Source organism: Piliocolobus tephrosceles, chromosome 2 (assembly GCF_002776525.5).
Source record: "Piliocolobus tephrosceles isolate RC106 chromosome 2, ASM277652v3, whole genome shotgun sequence".
Classification (NCBI taxonomy): Eukaryota; Metazoa; Chordata; class Mammalia; order Primates; family Cercopithecidae; genus Piliocolobus; species Piliocolobus tephrosceles.
The window spans coordinates 35058772-35076877 of NC_045435.1; the positions used below are offsets into that span (position 1 = coordinate 35058772).

General features: G+C 36.7%; 1 protein-coding gene across 8 annotated transcripts in view; it reads right to left on the reverse strand.

Annotated features, from left to right (window-relative positions):
• The window catches only part of IGSF11 (immunoglobulin superfamily member 11), a 210082-nt gene that overhangs the window by 11906 nt on the left and 180070 nt on the right, over positions 1–18106 (reverse strand). For 6 of the 8 annotated variants that reach the window (XM_023210923.2, XM_023210915.2, XM_023210932.2 and 3 more), the window contains 3 exons: positions 11869–12032; positions 10269–10476; positions 7844–7999 (listed from right to left, as the gene is read on the reverse strand). In XM_023210923.2, the coding sequence (XP_023066691.1) occupies positions 7844–7999; positions 10269–10476; positions 11869–12032 (528 nt within the window). Of the gene's footprint in view, positions 1–7843; positions 8000–10268; positions 10477–11868; positions 12033–18106 lie in introns of those variants that run through there. The other 2 variants (XM_023210975.1, XM_023210964.1) reach the window with 1 other exon arrangement.

An 18106-nucleotide genomic window follows, 5' to 3' on the forward strand; every position in this document is an offset into this window, starting at 1 on the left:
GCCGCCCAACCACCCTCACTGTACAGTCAGTCATCCCTTTCCTGTTTTGCTCATCGCTTCATCTTCCTGAAACCTCTAGAGCTGTTGGCAGAAACAAATAGAAAACATAACCTACAGCTTTAGAGAAACTATAGAAGAACAATCCAGGTGAAGAGTTTACATGAGGAAAACAGGAAAGGAATGTCACCATGAAGAAACTACACAACAAACAGAAGGATTAGCATACAAAGAGCATAAAGTTACGTGAAGTTCACTATAAAATTAGTATGCTTAAAATTATTAAACATATACAGAATAGTCACCATAATACAAGAGGATGATGCCATGAAGAGACAAAAGCAACACAGAAACAGAAATAGCCAGGCGCTGCGGCTCAAACCTGTAATACCAGCTACTCAGGAGGCTGAGGTCAGAGGATTGTTTAAGGGCCAGGAGTTTCAAGCTGCAGTGAGCAGTGATTGTGCCAGTGCACTGCAGCCTGGATGACAGAACGGGACTCTATCTCTTAAAAAAAGGAAAGAAAAGAAGAAAATAAATTTAAAACTCAGAGGACAGGCTGAACAGCAATCAGAGCAGGAGAGAGAGTTGGTGATCTAGAAAAATAAAAAAACAAAAACGAAAAATAACCAGAATGCCACACAGAAAGGTAAAGAAATTTACAGATAAGCAAAGGAATAAAAAACATGGTTTACAGAATTAAAAGACTAAAGCAAGAGCTAATAGGAAACAATAAACAAACAAGAGAAAAGGCTATATTCAAAAATATAAGGACAGAGATTTTTCAGTAAGTGACAAAAATCTCTCAATTTAAGAAGCACCACAAGCCCACAGCAGGATTAATAAAAATTAACACATACCTAAAATATATTCTAGGATCTACAGAACACCAAGTACAAAAAAATGCAAAAAGCAAAGGAAGGAAAATGCAAATGCCTACAGACTACCAGGGGATTTCTCAACAGAAACAAGAAAGGTGGGAAGAAAATGAAACATTTTCAAATTCTCGAGAAACAATAACTGATAATCTAGCATTCTATACTCACTAAACTGCATTAAAGAGTATAGGGAATAAAAGATATTTTCAGAAAAACAAACCTGAGAACAACTTAACACTCATAGATCATCCATGTAATACCTACTGAAGGGTGTGTGTACTTTAGAAAATGGAACACAGAAAAAATGACTGTGATAAAAGAAGCAATGTTGAGCCAAAAAACTGGCAAACTTTTGGGTAAATCTATATAAAACTGAAGTGTATGTAAACAATGACAAAAATGGGGATGATTAATAAGGAGAAAAGTTAAAAACAAGATGGAACAAATACACTAACGCCAAGAAAATAACTAAAATGCAGACGATAAAAATACAGAAATTAAGCATATGAGAGAGAAGCTGAGAGTCATGGTGGACAGAATGAAAAGGTCCAAAAAATGGCTAATAGGAGAGAAGAGAGAGAACTGATGAGATGAAATATTCACAAGACTAGGGAAAATGGAAGAAAGACAGCTTTCAATGGTCCTATTATTTGGATAGAGATTAGAGATTTTTTTTTACTTCTAGACTACATTAAATCAAGTATGTATTTAAGAATTTTAAGAATAAGCACTAAGAGGAATACACTTATAACTTCAAAAGTAGAGGAGAAAAAATATTATAAAGAATATTCGAATAATCAGTAGAAGGTATGGGAAGAGGGGACAAAGAAAAAAACAAAAAGCTTAATAAATAGAAAACCTCAAATAAAATATTAGACATTGAACCATACCCATAATCATTAATATAAATGAATTCAGAGGACAGACGCTCTCAGATTACAAACTGAAAACCAAACTAATCCAGATATACGTTGTTTATAAGCACTATACCTAAAACATAAAGCATGGACAACTGAACGCCAATGAACCATATAATAGAAACACACCAACAAGAATTAACCAAAGAAAGCCACTGTATCTTTTAAGTTTAGTAATTAAAAAAAAACACAAAAAGCTTATTAAACATAGAGACACAATGAAATACAACAAGCTTGTAAGCATCTAATGACACAGGCTCAAAATGGGTAAAGAAAATTGGCATAATTGTAAGAACAAATTGACAAATCCACAATCTTACAATGTGATTTTTAAACACATATTTCTCATAGTAACATAGCTGAAGCATGTAAAATATTGCTAAAGATACAGAATATTGAATAATACAACTATAACGCTTCCTATGCAATGCATGTACAAATACCCTAACACCTGCAACATAATGGCTCTTAAATTCTCCACCTTGGTGGCTGCACTCCAAACACACTGGCCTGTTTGATAATTCATCAAGTACAAGGGCACATGCCTGCCTCAAAGCCTTCATATGTCCATTCCCTCTGCCTGGAATGCTCTCCAGTCCCCATATTCACAGGGCTCATTCCTTCATTATCTTTAAATATTTGCTAGAATATAATGAGGCTTACCCTAAGCATCTTACTCAAAATTGCTGCTCCTCATACCCTAACTAATCTATTTTACCCTGATCTAATTTTTCCCCACAGAACTTTTCACCTTGTAACAAATTCTACAATTTACTGATTATATTCCATCTCCACCCATTAGAATGTAAGCTCTACAAAGGAAAGAATATCTATTCTGTTCAGCAATGTATCTTCAGCATCTAGAAGAGTTTCTGGCACCTGATAGGTGCTTAACAAACATCTGAGGGAAGGAGGGCGGGCAGGAGGGAGGGAGGGAGGGAAGGATGAAAGAAATTTATGCAAGTCACAAGAGGTTAGATAAAACCGAAATCGGAGTTTAGCAAGATAGATTTTAAAAATAAAGGAAAGGCACATATAAACAGTATTAGGAATGAAAAGGGGACTCAATATAGAGTTTAAAACTTCATAACAATGATGATGGTAATTTAAATATTAATATTTAGTAGGGGCTGACACAAGCCAGCTGCTGTTCTGCACATCTTAAATGCTTATTCAATCTTTATCCAGCCGTAAGTTAGTCACGATGATTGTCTCCATTTTACATATAAGAAAACTAAGACACAAGGTCACATATCCAGTGATTCCTGGATTCAGGGTTCAAAACTATGTCCACTGTCTCCAAAACTTATACTCTTAAATACATTATTCTGTTTTTGTATAGAGAATTCTATGAACATCTTGATAGTGATATGCATAACTTCGACAAAAAAGATATTTTCCAGAAAAATAGGGTATAGAAAACCTGTATCATTAGAGAAATGATGATTACCATCAGTAATCAAAAATCTACCAAAAAACATAAGAGCAAGGCAAACATTCATAGGCAAATTCTATAGAATCATCATGATGCCCAACTTATTCATACTATTTCAAAGAATAGGAAAAAGGGAAAGTTGCCAAACTTACAAGATTATTTTGTATTATATGATACTAAAATTGAACCAGGACAATAGAAGACAGAAAAAAAAAAAACCCATAGGCCATTCTTACTGGTGATCACTGATACAAATATTTTATTAAAATATTAGCAAACCCAATGGAACAATTTATTTTTAAAAATCACAATCAAAGAGACTTTATTCCATGAATGCAAGGATGTTTTAACAATAGAAAATGTTAAATGTAATTTATTTATTGAAATTCGGTCCCAGATAATTCTTTGTTATGAGGGTTTTCCTTGTGCATTACATAATTGTTTTTCTTTTTTCCCCAGCTTTATTGAAGCACAATTGACTAACAAAAATTGTATATATTTATGGTATATATTTTGATATACATAAATACTGTGAAGAGATTACCACACCCAATCTAATATGTCAGTCACATCACATAACTACCTTTGTGTGTGTGTGTGTGTGGTTGGGAACAATTAAGATCTACTCTCAGCAAATTTCTAGCATACAATACAGTAATAGTAAATATAGTCACCATGCTGCACATTAGATCTCCAGAATTTATTCATCCTGAATAACTGAAACTTTGTACCCTTTAGCCCACATCTCCCCATTTCCCCCACTCCCTAGCCCACGGAAACCACCATTTTATTCTCTGTTTCTACCAGTTCAACTATTTTAGACTCCTCATTGTCTTAGTCTGTTTAGGTTGCTATAACAAAACACCATAGACTGGGTACTTTATAAGCAACAGAAATTTATTTCTCATAGTTCTGGAAGTCTGGGAACTCCAAGATTAAGACCCCAGCAGATTCAGTGTCTGTTAAGAGCCCATTTCCTGGTTTCTAGATGATGATGTCTTCTTGCTGTGTCTTTCAGGACAGTTCTTTGGGTGGTCTGGGACCAACTCAGTTCCTCCCATTTTCTTGCTTGCTGTTCTCAAGCATAACTACAGAACATGCTGGGAATACAACATCCTGAGTTAAGAAGGAACTGACTGGAACACCTCAGGCTCTGTTCCAGACCCTCCTAGAAAGAGGATGTCCTTCAACACTTTAGCGCAGTGACATTTGGGTATAAAACTCAGAGTGAGCTGCTTTCGGGTTCTCTCAGCTGATGTGCAAGTGGACATATGCAGACGAGACTTTATCTGTTCCAGGAAACTTTTCTGAGCCTTGGGGAACTGGCTTTCACTGAATGCTAGGCTTCTGTTGTCCTTTGCTGCCTATTAAATAATAAATCCACTTCATGAAACTTGTTTTGTGTATGAATGCTGTGTCTCACCAGAGTCGGGTAAGTAACCAGTGCACAGTAAATTTGCTTTACAGTCCTTACTTGGTGAAAGGAACTAGCTAGTGCACTGAGTCTCTCTTATAAGGTTGAAGACATCATGTCTTTTTACCACTAAGTACTTTAGTGAATACTTTCTAAGAACAAAGATACTTTTTATGTAATCACAGTAAATGTATCAAAATCGAGAAATTTAACTCTGATCTAAGAGTATTAGCTAATCTATAGTTTATACTCAGTTTCATCAATTATCTCAACAATGTCTTTTGTAACTATTTCTCTTCCTGTTCAGATTCTAAGCCAAGGTTCTTCATTACATCTACTCGTCTTAACCCATTTATGCCCAGTGTTCCATTACTGGAACGCTAAGCATGTGGGAGTTATTTACATCCTACTGCTCAAGGTCATCGCCAAGGTCTGAATGCAAAAAATCAAAAACTTGCAACCTCAGGCATAAATGGGTTAACTCCCTAGTCTTTTTCAATCTTGACAGTTTTGCCTTCACATTTGTTTGAGGTTTCCGCATGAGATTTCAGTTATGTGTTTTTGACAGTAATATCACAGAAATGATGTGTCCTTCTCAGTACATATATTAGGAGGTACGTGACATCAGTTTGTCATAATATTGGTGAAGTTTACTTTGATCACTTGGTTAAAGTGGTATCCAACAGGTCTCTCCCTTATAAAGTTACTATTTTGTCATTAATAAACAACTTGGAGGGACATACGTTGTAACTAAATAGCCTGCTTCCCATCAAATTTTTGCTGACTGTTTTCACCTCAGTGATGATTTTCTAACTCCATTATTCCTTGTATATACATCAGTTGGCATCATACTGTGGGAAAAAAAAGGCTTGCTCTTTGACCCCATTTATTTATCAGTAGGGATTTGGTAATTCTTATTTTTTTCTATGGGCTATGTATTTATTTTAACGTTTGAATTGTCCCAGATTTGGCTAGAGGGAGTTCCCGCAAGCTAGTCTCTACATATAAGAGAAACTCTAATCTCACTATATTATTCCCCTGTCACCAACCAGACTTCTGGGATTCACTTTCCTGGTGTCAAATATTCTTTTTTCAGAGAATGTATCATGAGTTTATATTAATAATGTAAACATAATTAGTAAAGTAAATCTTCTGAAAAAAATCTGAATTATTTTGGGGTAATATTCTATTTAGAGATCAACTTTATTAATATGGATATCAAGAGATAAATTTAGATGAAAAATATTACCATTTAATGCACATGATTATGATAGATACGGTTATCCAAAGTAAGTTTGATAATCAATCCAGAGTTTATAAAAGACAAAGTTTTCGTCCTTGTCATTCAATTTCACTTTTATACCTAAAGTTGCAAAAAGTATTCAAGTTGAAAAAAGGATATGATATCAAGAAATCTGACTGATATACACTTATCCAGAAATAAAGAGGTTATGGAAGGCTATTTCTACAGTTATTTCTCAACTTACATACAAATAACCACTGTCAATTGTTCATTTAAAATTCCAAACTCCATCCAATATTCCACAGAGATATTACAAATAAAAAAAGAAAGTGCTGCCACAGAGGACCTTGAAGATGATACTGTTAACCCCTTTATTTTTGTTTAAAAAAAGCAACATGGGCCCAGAGAGGCGAACTGTTACAGAAACAGTGGGAAATCTAAAATTTGAATATAGTTTTCAGTATGTCAAGACAAGGGCTATTTTAATCATGTCATTTACAATGGTGAGATTGACAAATCAGTCCACAAAAAGCAGCTATTTAGCCAACAGTGTGGCTGAAACATTTAGCAATGAACAACAGTACTGCAGCAATCATTCTTAAAGTAATAAAAGTTATTATGTTGAAAAGAAGTTTTTGTAATGATGAATTTGAGGCTAGGTTAATTAAAAGACGATTGTGGCCGGGCGCGGTGGCTCAAGCCTGTAATCCCAGCACTTTGGGAGGCCGAGACGGGCGGATCACGAGGTCAGGAGATCGAGACCATCCTAGCTAACACGGTGAAACCCCGTCTCTACTAAAAAAATACAAAAACTAGCCGGGCGAGGTGGCGGGCGCCTGTAGTCCCAGCTACTCGGGAGGCTGAGGCAGGAGAATGGCGTGAACCCGGGAGGCGGAGCTTGCAGTGAGCTGAGATCCGGCCACTGCACTCCAGCCTGGGCGACAGAGCGAGACTCTGTCTCAAAAAAAAAAAAAAAAAAAAAAGTATAATAAAAAGACGATTGTAAGGTCCATCAATATTTGTTGGGATTACTAGCAGAAATTTATAGGGTCTTTAGAGGCTTGTGGCGCTGGCTCTTTAATGTGAATAATTTTACTACAACTTAGGACTTTCCTTTTCCATGACAGGCGTGGACCATCAATATGATTCAGACTTACGTGGCATAATTAAGGTTGTTTGTGGCCTCTCCATTAACTGCCAACACTTTATGTGTAAATTTCAGATTTGTAAATCTACCCCGAGAATACTACAAGAAACATTTTCTGTATTAGAGATGATGTAATACTCGAGGCTGCTAAATTTTATTTTCTTGAACTAGAGTATTTTATAATATAATTCTATATCTTCCCCTCATTTTATTTGACAAAAATCTCTTCAATTTTTTAAGGATGTCCTCTTTAAAACTAAATTTAAGTAGCTGGGTTTACATGTAGAAATCATCCATGACACTCAGGCTTCCTCCATTATTACCTGTTTGGTGTGACCAATTCCTGGATCTCCTGTGACCTGAGGCCTTTTCCTTTACTCTTTCCTATCTTCCTCCTCTAACCAGATTTGAGGCTGAAAACAGGAGGATCGACCCTCCTGACACTATGCTCAGGTTTCTCCGAGTAAAACAGGCAGCTCTACCTCAGGCAGGAAGTGTATTCTCATATATAAATTTGAAGGATTGTCTTACAATTAACACAAAGAAGCTATCATTTAGGTGCTTTAAATCTTCATGTGAATGGGAAGAGTTTCCATATATAGTTACCACTGGATGAAATACATTTCATAAAGGCAATATAGAGAAGAGAGAGAAAATGTTTTATTCACTTTAAAGTTGAAAACACAAAATGATCCAGAAAGCTTTTTCAGCAGTTATAGGGTGTTATTTTTCAAAACCTATTAAAGTTACCTTTTGAATATTAGAATTGTCCATGAAAACTAATAAAATGGGTAAAGCAGCACTGTACATACCCTGAGTAGCTGTTGGAGGTAGTTTGAGGGTATTGTCTAACTTCTCCCAAAGGTAAGTTGGTCGAGGAATGCCTTCCTCTGAGCTACAGAGCAGGATGACATCGCTGCCAATATCCTGGGATCCTTGGATTTGGCAGTGTGGGGCAGAAGGGGGAACTATAACAGGAAGAGTAAGCAATAGAGTACACATTTTACTGTGAGCCAAGTGATGACGGAGGAGACATCAACATTCAGTACACTGGACCCTTAGATTACATTGTTTTGGGAATATATACCAGGAGACAGCCTCACACCTGAACCCAGAGGAGTCATGTACCAATTCACGAGGCTTAGGCACAGGAGCAGACCTACAGCTTTGGTAAGCAGAGGGCAAATATGTACAAAGGCGCTTCGCCTTTTGATTATATTTTCAAGATATCTTAAGATCTTCTTTCCACTCTGCTTCCTCTGAAGAATTCTTAAGATCCATTATATCAACATGTTGCTTTTAAAACCATTGCTGAAAGAGGCCACTTTTAGAGATTTCAGGGAAAAGCAACCCTTATCCTGCCAACTATCCTCTGGCAAAGACCACTTTAACAAGGTCCTTTGTTACTTTACAGACAAAAACCGGACAGACCTACTTTATACCAAATTCTGCTTTATTGTGGGGAGAGTTAAACTAAGGTTCAAGTAAAAGCAGAGTTGATAATAATGTAGTGGACATTTCACAATCATTAAGACAGGACACAAAAACATGGAACAAAAATTACCAAAAAGAACAATAAAGGAAGAAGGTGGCATTATATAGTAAAAAGTAAAACAAAACAAAACCATAAACTAAGCGCATGGCTTGAAGTTTCATGCAGGGGAATGCAGACGGTAGAGTTTAAATCCAATTTATGATTTATCTGTAATGCTAATGACTTTTCAGTAAATATGTACACCCTTTCCAAAATGAATGAATGAATGAAAAAATGAATGCAGAGTATACATAGGAATCAGAAAAAAAAATACTGGGTAGGGGAAGAGAGAACAATAAAAGGGTACGGGTAGGAAGAGTAAAAATCTTAGCAAATCCTAGTATCTACTGCGGTGGGACAAACTAATCTTTGATTGCCTTTGTCATTGTCACTGTGATGCCAGGAACAGAAATCCAAAATAATTCTTTGGAGGTAGCATTAATTATAAAATAAATTAAGGGCTTTCTTTTATCTTCTTTTTAAAAATGATGCTGAGAAGTTAAGTCTGGACAAACAAAAAAGAAAAAAGAAATAATGTTGGATAATATGGGAAGTCAGTCACCTAACTTACAGGTATAAGTATCCGAATATTTAATTCCATTAGTACACTATACTCAGTACTCAAGAGTATTTTAGAATCTATACCATTTTTAATATAATACAATGAATATGATTTTGAGAATAGAAATCCCCGACTTGGTCATTAGTTTTCTTATTCTGTTTGAAGGCTCGGAGAAAAAGGCACCAAAGGCAGAGGGAAAATGACAAGAATTCCCAACCCCTGTATTCTTAAGTGACTCAACAACAATGAAGAAAAAGAAAGGGTGGGTGGAGTTTGACAAGGACTACAGGAGTAGATTCTGAGACTTGAGTAGGATGGAGGAGAATCAAGAACATCAACCTTCTCTAAGTACTTCTTCCATCTCCCCAGATGAACTGAGTTTAGCCACCTCTACACAAGTATTCATTTAGAAAGCAGTATTTTATATTAGAGACAGAAGAACTGGAAAATCAAATATGTTTATAATGGATATAACTTAGTATGAGATAGTCTAACAACATGGTGTAATGGAAAGAGTGCTGGTTTGAATAAGGAGACTTAAATTTTAATCTAAACTTTGTTGTTTATTTTCCATGCAATCTGGGGGGGGGAAAAAAACCTAAATCTATTTGGTCTCAGTATTAAGGTGATAATATGATTTATTCTTCAAACAAGGATTTTTTTAGTGTAAAAGGAGGTACTATTATAATTATGCCAGGACAACACGTGCAAGCCAAGAACTGTGGTGATCCTACTCAGTGTTACACAGTTGTGAAGTAACAGTATTATTCTCACACATGCGAAAACTTCTGCTCTGTACTAAAATACGTCATTCTTGATTTAATTTGCGCTCAACAGTAAGTTCTGTCCTGTAGAAGCTTAAGAAAACTGAGAGACCACTTCTGATGGTATTTGATACCATCTTTCTTCATCTTCAGAAGAAAGTCATTAGAGAGTAAGTTTTAGAGACCGCCAGAAATGAAGAAAGGAGGGGGAGACTATCTGTAAGAAGCACGGAGAAGCAGAGAAGAGATGGAACTGAGAGAAGACAGAAAAAGAACATAAGCAGACTGAAGGTGTAGAAACAAGGGCAGAAGCAAGTATGCTTGAAAGTAGATTCCTAAGTCAAGCCCAAACAGCCCAGGACTCTTGTGTCACTCACCTAACACCGTGAGACCGGTGACCCCAATGTTCCTGCCCCCTATGTCTGGAAGGTTGTTGACCAGGCATTGGTAGGTTCCAGTATCTGATAACTGAGTGTTATTAATGAAGACAGAGACATTGGTAGCTGGCATGGTGCCTGTAAATCCTACCCTACCATGGAAACGAGGGGCACCGTCAAACATCTGTCCACCCTGATACAGGATGACCTGCAAAAGAAAGCAAAATAAATACACTGGCCACTCTATCCTCTCCTAGACACAAAACAATAACTATTTGGTAGACAGTACCAAATGCTGCACCAAACGTTGGAAAATTTTACTTCTTATATGAGAGTTATCATCAACTTTTTTTTCCAGTACTGGTTCATAGGTATCTTGGAGTTTTAATTTTTCACATATCAAATTAGAATAATATGTTTTCCTTACCTAACACATCAGAACATAAATAATGTCTTTGCTGCTACCCACCCTACTATCAGTTCATAAATATTTTTACCAGTTCAAAAAATTTATTCCAAAATAAAAATTAAAAAATATTAGCACTGCCATTCTCATGCTTATTAGGTCACACAATGATAGATCATAGGTATAGACGGAAAGTAAATAAATGTCACAGAAGGGAAGCAGAGTTACAAGTCCATGACTGCTGTTCTTATGTCAGCCTCTATTATCAAAGTGAAGTCTTCAGGGAAGACCTAGAATGACATAACAAAAAGCCCATTGGGCTGTGAGTGAGGGACTCAGTTCTATTCAAGCTCTACCTGTAAATGTGTTTAGTAACTCTACTCAAGCTCTTTACTTCTTTAACTCCATCCTTGATTCCTAAAATAATAAGATTGAACAAACTGATCTTGAAGGCAGAGTCTAACTACAAAAATTCTGTGACGAAACAAAAGAAGCTTCATTTAATTTCATATCAGAAAATTTAGCTTATCAAATATTTTGAGGTAATAAGCTTACTGAAGGAGAAAAGCTTCATTAATATTGTAAATAAAGGTGTAAGCATTATCACAATTCATTAACTTCCTGGGCATTATTTTCTGCAGTGAGTTCTACAAATTATGTGTCTTTTTCCTGTAATTAATACAGCTTATTGGGGAGGAGCTTCCATTTTCATGTACATTCTTTCATGTACACATTATATTAATAATTTATATGAGACTTTTTGAGCTGGCTAACATGGCTAGTCATGTTTTACTTGAAAATACTAGTGAAATTAACTTTAAAAAATCAACTACTACAACCTAATGTTACTTCCTTACTATTATCACTATCTCTTAAAAGTATGCTCTCAATCATCTGTGTTGGTGCCAGTCCCTTACGGTCAAAATTGCCTATTAGCAATGTTTTTGATAAAATTACAGGTTCCTACATAAAACTCTCAAGAGGATATTCTCAACATCTGTCACCTTTTTAAAAAGAGGACGGCCTCTTCTGATAGTTGACTGATAAGGCAGAGGAGTAGGCCTTAAAAGAGTACACACACATTGAAAATGCCACCTTACTCTTGAAACCAAAGATGTACTCAGGATGCTTCCCTACCCACCTCCTCTGAAAAGATTAACCTTTCAGAGGTAGCACAGGATGGAACAGAAGTACCTGTTCAGGTTGGTTGGCATTGGAGAGAGGAGTGACCATCCAAATGACATTGAGGTTAATGAGGGCAGCGCTGGTAGTGAAAGTGCAGGGCAGGACTGCTGTTTGACCCCGGGCCACTTGGATACTCCCAGGGCTCTCTGACACTTCCAGGGATGCTGCAACACCTACAGAAGAAGGAACAGGGAGGTTATATGCTTGCCCTTTCCCGATAGTCCAAACTCCTTCAGGAAGGTTTGTGTGTTTTATGTTATCACATTATTATTGATCATGTGAACAGACTGACATGATAGTCTTACTAAACAACTGCTGACCAGTCACTGAGTCAAAATAATAAAAATGGTTCATCCCTTTACCTCCTGGAAACTACAATAGAAAAACATTAGAAGCTCTTTACTCTCTTTTGGAAGATGCTCTCTGATATGTGGCCAGATTCAAATACGACACAGGTGAATTCAACTGACGGGGTTTGATGAAAGATTAAAAATAAACTGAATTTTCGAACTGTTGTTACATAAGCACACTGCAAAATTAAATGCTTACATATAAATCTAACAAATCATATAAATCTAACAAAATATGTACAGCACCCATACACAGAAGAGTATACAATGCTAATAAAAGAAATCAGTAAGACTAAATATATGCAGAGATATGTAACGTTCATGAATTGGTAGAGTCAATCTTAAGATGCCAATTGTCCCTAAATTGATCTATAGATTCAGAGCTAGTCCAGTCAAAATCCCAGTAGTCGTTTTGTAGATACTGACAAATTCTAAAACATAGAAAGACAAAGAACTAGAATAGCCAAAAGAATACTGAAAAACAAGAACAAAGATGAAGAATTCACACTATCTGATTTTAAAACTTGCTATGTAGCTGTAGTAGAAGAGTATGGTACTAGCCTTTTAAGGATAGACATACAGATAAATGTCACAGGGTTGAGAGTATGGAAATAAATCTTTATATTTATGGTCAAATGCTTCTCAATAAAGGTACGAGACAACCACATGGGGCAAAAACAGTCTTTTCAACAAATGGTGCTGGGATCATTTGACAGCAATATGCCAAAAATTAAATATTCTGAATACAGAATCAACAGAAAATGATCACAGACCTAAATAAAAATCAACAGAAAATGTTCATAAACCTAAATAATCATAACATACTAGTAGTCAGCAATTTCATTTACTAGGAAGCTACTCAAGTAAAATGAAAAAGTATGTCCACACAAAGACTTGTCCATGAATGTTCATAACAGCATTATTTATATCATGTCCTGAAAAGGAAATAATACAAATATCCATCAGCTGGTGAATGGACAAACAAAATGTGATATATCCATACAACAGAACACTGTTCAGAAACAAAAACCATCAAAGTACTGATACATCTTACAACACGCATGAGCCTCCCAAAACATATTTCTCAAGGAAGCCAGATGCAAAACACTATATATGATTTCACACATACAAAATGTCTAGAAAAGGCAAATCTATAGAGACAGAAAATAGATTACTACCACCCGGGGATACAAAGGATGGCAAAGGGACTTGTAAATAGACTTAATGGGACTTTTTAGTGATGGAAAACTAAAACTAGCTTTCTGTGATGGTTGCACAACTCTGCAAGTTTAAAAGTCACTGAATTTTTTTTTTCTTTTTTGAGACAGAGTCTCACTCTGTTGCCCAGGCTAGAGTGCAGTGGCACTATCTCGGCTCACTGCAAGCTCTGCCTTCCAGGTTCATGCCATTCTCCTGCCTCAGCCTCCCGAGTAGCTGGGACTACAGGCGCCCGCCACCATGCCCGGCTAATTTTTTTTATATTTTTAGTAGAGACGGGGTTTCACCATGTTAGCCAGGATGGTCTCAAGCTCCTGACCTCGTGATCCGGCTGCCTTGGCCTCCCAAAGTGCTGGGATTACAGGTGTGAGCCGCCGCACCCGGCCAAAAGTCACTGAATTTTGTAGTTCAAAGGAGTAATTTTATGGAATATAAATTCTATGTCAATGACACTTAAAATTCTAAAAAAGAAAACTGATTCACCAGAGCCAACTCATGGGAAATCAAAATAACTGTTATCTCTTCTGCAAAGCCTCCTCCCTGGGATGATGAAACAGTATGGAAATAACAGTAGATCAAAATAGGCCATGGAGACCCTACAAAGAAGTTATTTTAGATCATGAAAAACACATTAAGTCTATGACAGTATCTCAAACTGTTTTACTTTGAAGTGATAGCATCTCAATTCTCCCAAAAAAGTAACAGAATAACACACAGCTATGATTACAATTAGTTTAAAAAATAAACATACATAACACCTTCCCTCTATAGAACTTCATGTTCTTCACATAGAGTCTGATGATGTTCTCAGGAGTTAAATTTGCAGAATAAAATGTTTCATAAACTGGGATAGAATATAAAGATATTCTGTGATATATAGAAGTCTATAGAAGAAGAATGTAAAGAAGTCTGTGATAAACTACAAAGTTGATGACATCAGGAAAAGTTTCTAAGATAAATAACATTAGGTGAAGTCTCTAAATTTTTAAAAAGAAATTGAAAGAACCTCAGGAATTAGTGATCCTAATTCCTGAGGGAAAGTTACTTGATCATGAAGCAGGTAATGAATAGAATGAGCTACCTCATAAGGTAGAAGTGGGTGAGAAAATGTATTTGTTATAATGACATGATAAATTCACAATAAATGCTGATAGAGATGCTTTTAAGAATGAGTGTGGAAGTCAACTAGTGCCAGAACCTCCATCACTGCATTCTTCAGACAATACTCCAAGGAAGAGGTAAAGGAAATATGATCCCACCTTAAACTATACGGGATTGTAAGTACCTTCCACCAGCAATTCACTAATTTCAAGCTTAACTCAAACAATCTTTGATACAAATTTTTAAAAATAACCAATATGAACTAAGAATGAAAGAGAAAGAGAAAGCAACCACAATAGGGTGAGCAGAGGATAAGGAGCTGTGCGGGACAGGGCTAGGAGCCAGGGAAGCCACAGGACTGCTGGCACAGAGCAAGCCTCTGGGGCAGCTGAAGTTGTGAAAGGCCAACTTCACTTACTTCGCGTTTTTACATAAGGTCAATCCTAAAATCTCACATTCTGAAATAGTTGAAGAAGAAATATTCTAGATGAGCTGCTTTCAGAACTGCAAAGGTGTAGGTTTGAAGCTGTACAGATCGGGTTTGAAATGTGGTACTTTCATCTATTTAGCTGCATGGCCCCAAACAAGTAACTTAATCTCTGAGTCAGTTGCTTCATCTGCAAGACAGAGCTAAATATTATCATCACATCATACAAGGAGTATGATGAGGGCAGTACCAGACGCTGAGAATGACTACCACCACCACCACTACTATTTCTAGCTAATAATTTTAGTTCACACTGACTACACCAAGTCCACATTAAGCTCTCTCTATATATAACATGTATTATATATATACATATATGCAAACTCATTTAATCCTATAAGGTACTTACTGACATTATTTTCATTTTACAGTAGAAAAACAGAGAATTAAAAATATAGCTCAAGGTCACACAGTCACAAAGCTAGGAAGTGGTAAGGTCTGGCTTCCAACCCAGGCAGTTAGTCTATAAGAAACACACACTTACTACTACACATAACTCAACACACAGAAATCATTCCATATGTGTTTGTTGTTATTATTATCACTCCAACATTATATGAGGACAAAATTTAAAACTAGAATGGACTTTTACATAAAGGCATTAGAAACTCCTTCTACTTCCTGCTTCTCAATCTGCAAATCAGTTTCAGTCAGCCTCACCCTCATCTCCCTCTCTCCTGTCAGATTAGAGGAGTTTATCTAAGACCAACCCCGTATGTGAGCTTTAAATACCATCTGCTTGGCTCCCTAGTGACCTTGTCATAGACTGCCCCCTCCCGTAACTTCAACCCCCTTCTCTGCACTGGAGACTTCCTGATAGCATTTAAACATCCTCAAGAATTTAAACTGAAAACAAAATTCCTACCTCCCTACACCTCACAGTCCTCACCAGGGAGGTCCTAGCTCTCTGATACTTCATGTCAATCTTTTTGAAAGCACTGTCTATACTCTCTCCACAGAATTTATTCCTACTCTATAGTCTTCAATCTACTTCTGCCCCAATCACTTCTTAAAAACAATTTTCCCCAGGCTTCCCAGAGACCTCCTTGTGGCTGTATGACACTTGTCATCACTCCTGGACTCTTGTAAACATCTGACAGAGAGGACCCTTCCCTCCTCCTTAAAACACACCTTTCCCTTAGCTTCAGTGATGTTAATATAATTCACTTCTGGTTTTCCTCCCAACTCTCTGGACACTTCTCACTTCCTCTTGCTGTTTTATCCTTTTCCACATGGCTACTAAATGTTGGTATTTCTGAAAGTGCTGACTTGATGCCTTATTCTGAACTATCTCCCTATAGAATTTCATTTACCATCATGAATTCAATTCTCATGTAAATGCTAATGGCTCTCAAATTCATATCTCTAATCAAAATCTCTCCTGTTATATCCAATTGCCTCCTAGACTTCATCATGTCGCTACCTCAAAGGCACCTCAAAAGTCAGCGTGTCCGAGATCAAACTATTCCTTTGCATGCTCACCTCCCAAATATATTCTGGCTCCTTCCTGATGCTCCCTATGATTGTGAATGGCTCAAACAGGGCCAAGCCGGGCAAGCCAGACATTTAGAAATCTGCAAGTCAACTCTGTCATCATCTCCCAAACCCAATCCATGATCAAATCTGGCACATTTTACTAACTAAATTTCTCTTGACTCCTGGAATCTGAGTCTTTACTCTGTTTTCTGTCTTTCCTCTGTCTGGTTTGCTTTGTTCCAAACCTCAACTTCTTTACTTAGTAACCTACTCATAAACCCTGGCTTCTTAGTAACCTACTCATCATTTACAATAGCTCAAGTGATACCTTCTCACAAGAAAAGCCCTGACCTCTCAGTCTAGGTCAGAGTCTCACGAAGTACTGTCAGAACACCACCAAGCTTTTAATCATACCTGGCGATTATTTAACAAATCCTCATCAGTACACTGTATGGTCTAAGAAAGCACACCACAGGAACTCAATAAATACATGTTGCTAAATTGATCTAATCCAATTCCTTCAATTTCCACATGAAAATATCAGGGTATTATATATACCGAGGTACACACACACACACACACACACGTATATACATATATACACATATACATATGTATGTACATATATACGTATATATATGTGTGTATATGTTTGTGTGTATATATACACACACACACATATATCAGATGCCAAAGAGAGTTTTAAGACAAACTGCCCTCAAGAATTTGCACAAAGAAGATAGCTGAAAATTGGTTACATAACTTTGAGGACTACATAAAGGGAATAAATGAGTCAAGGGTGAAAGTCTGTAAAGAGGCTTTGTGGAGAGAACTTCTAAATTAGAGCTATGGTACACTATAAGACTCACTCACCCTATTCCCACCTTGTAGGTGAACACACATGAAAGCTGGTGCAGGGTCATCTCAGGTCCTAACAAGAGGGCTCACTGATGGCACCTCAGTAGAGGAAAGTTGAAGCCGGATATCTGGACTCCTAGAGGGTATCTCACTGGCAATCAGGGAACCATACTTATAATTCTGTATATAAATTAAGATTTTCTTGTTTTGTTTCATTTTTTAAATTTAAAGTGATCAGAAAAGTTGTATAACCTGCTTTAGTTCTCATGTAGGGAAAGAACTGACTCATGAATGAATGTAAAGGTATGCAGAAGACAACATTAAGTTACTCTGTGAATGTGTCTCATGGTTCCTCTTTAGTATATTGATAGAACTATGTGTAATAAAAAGTTTCTTAGAGTAAGAATGAGGGAAATGGGTGTTTTATTTTGCATTTTTCATGCTTTTTTTCTATCCTATTAAAAAAACAAAAACAAAAACCCTATTTCCTTTTAAAGTGTATTTCCATGTTTGAAATTCTAGGCAAGAATTTAAACTTGAATGCTAAATATTAGATTAAAAATCCACTTAGGCTGGGTACAGTGGCTCACGCCTGTAATCCCAGCATTTTGGGAGGCTGAGGTGGGCAGATCACTTGAGGTCAGGAGTTCGAGATCAGCCTGGCCAACATGGTGAAACTCTGTCTCTACCAAAAATACAAAAATTAGCCAGGCACAGTGGTGGGCACCTGTAGTACCAGCCACATGGGAGACTGAGG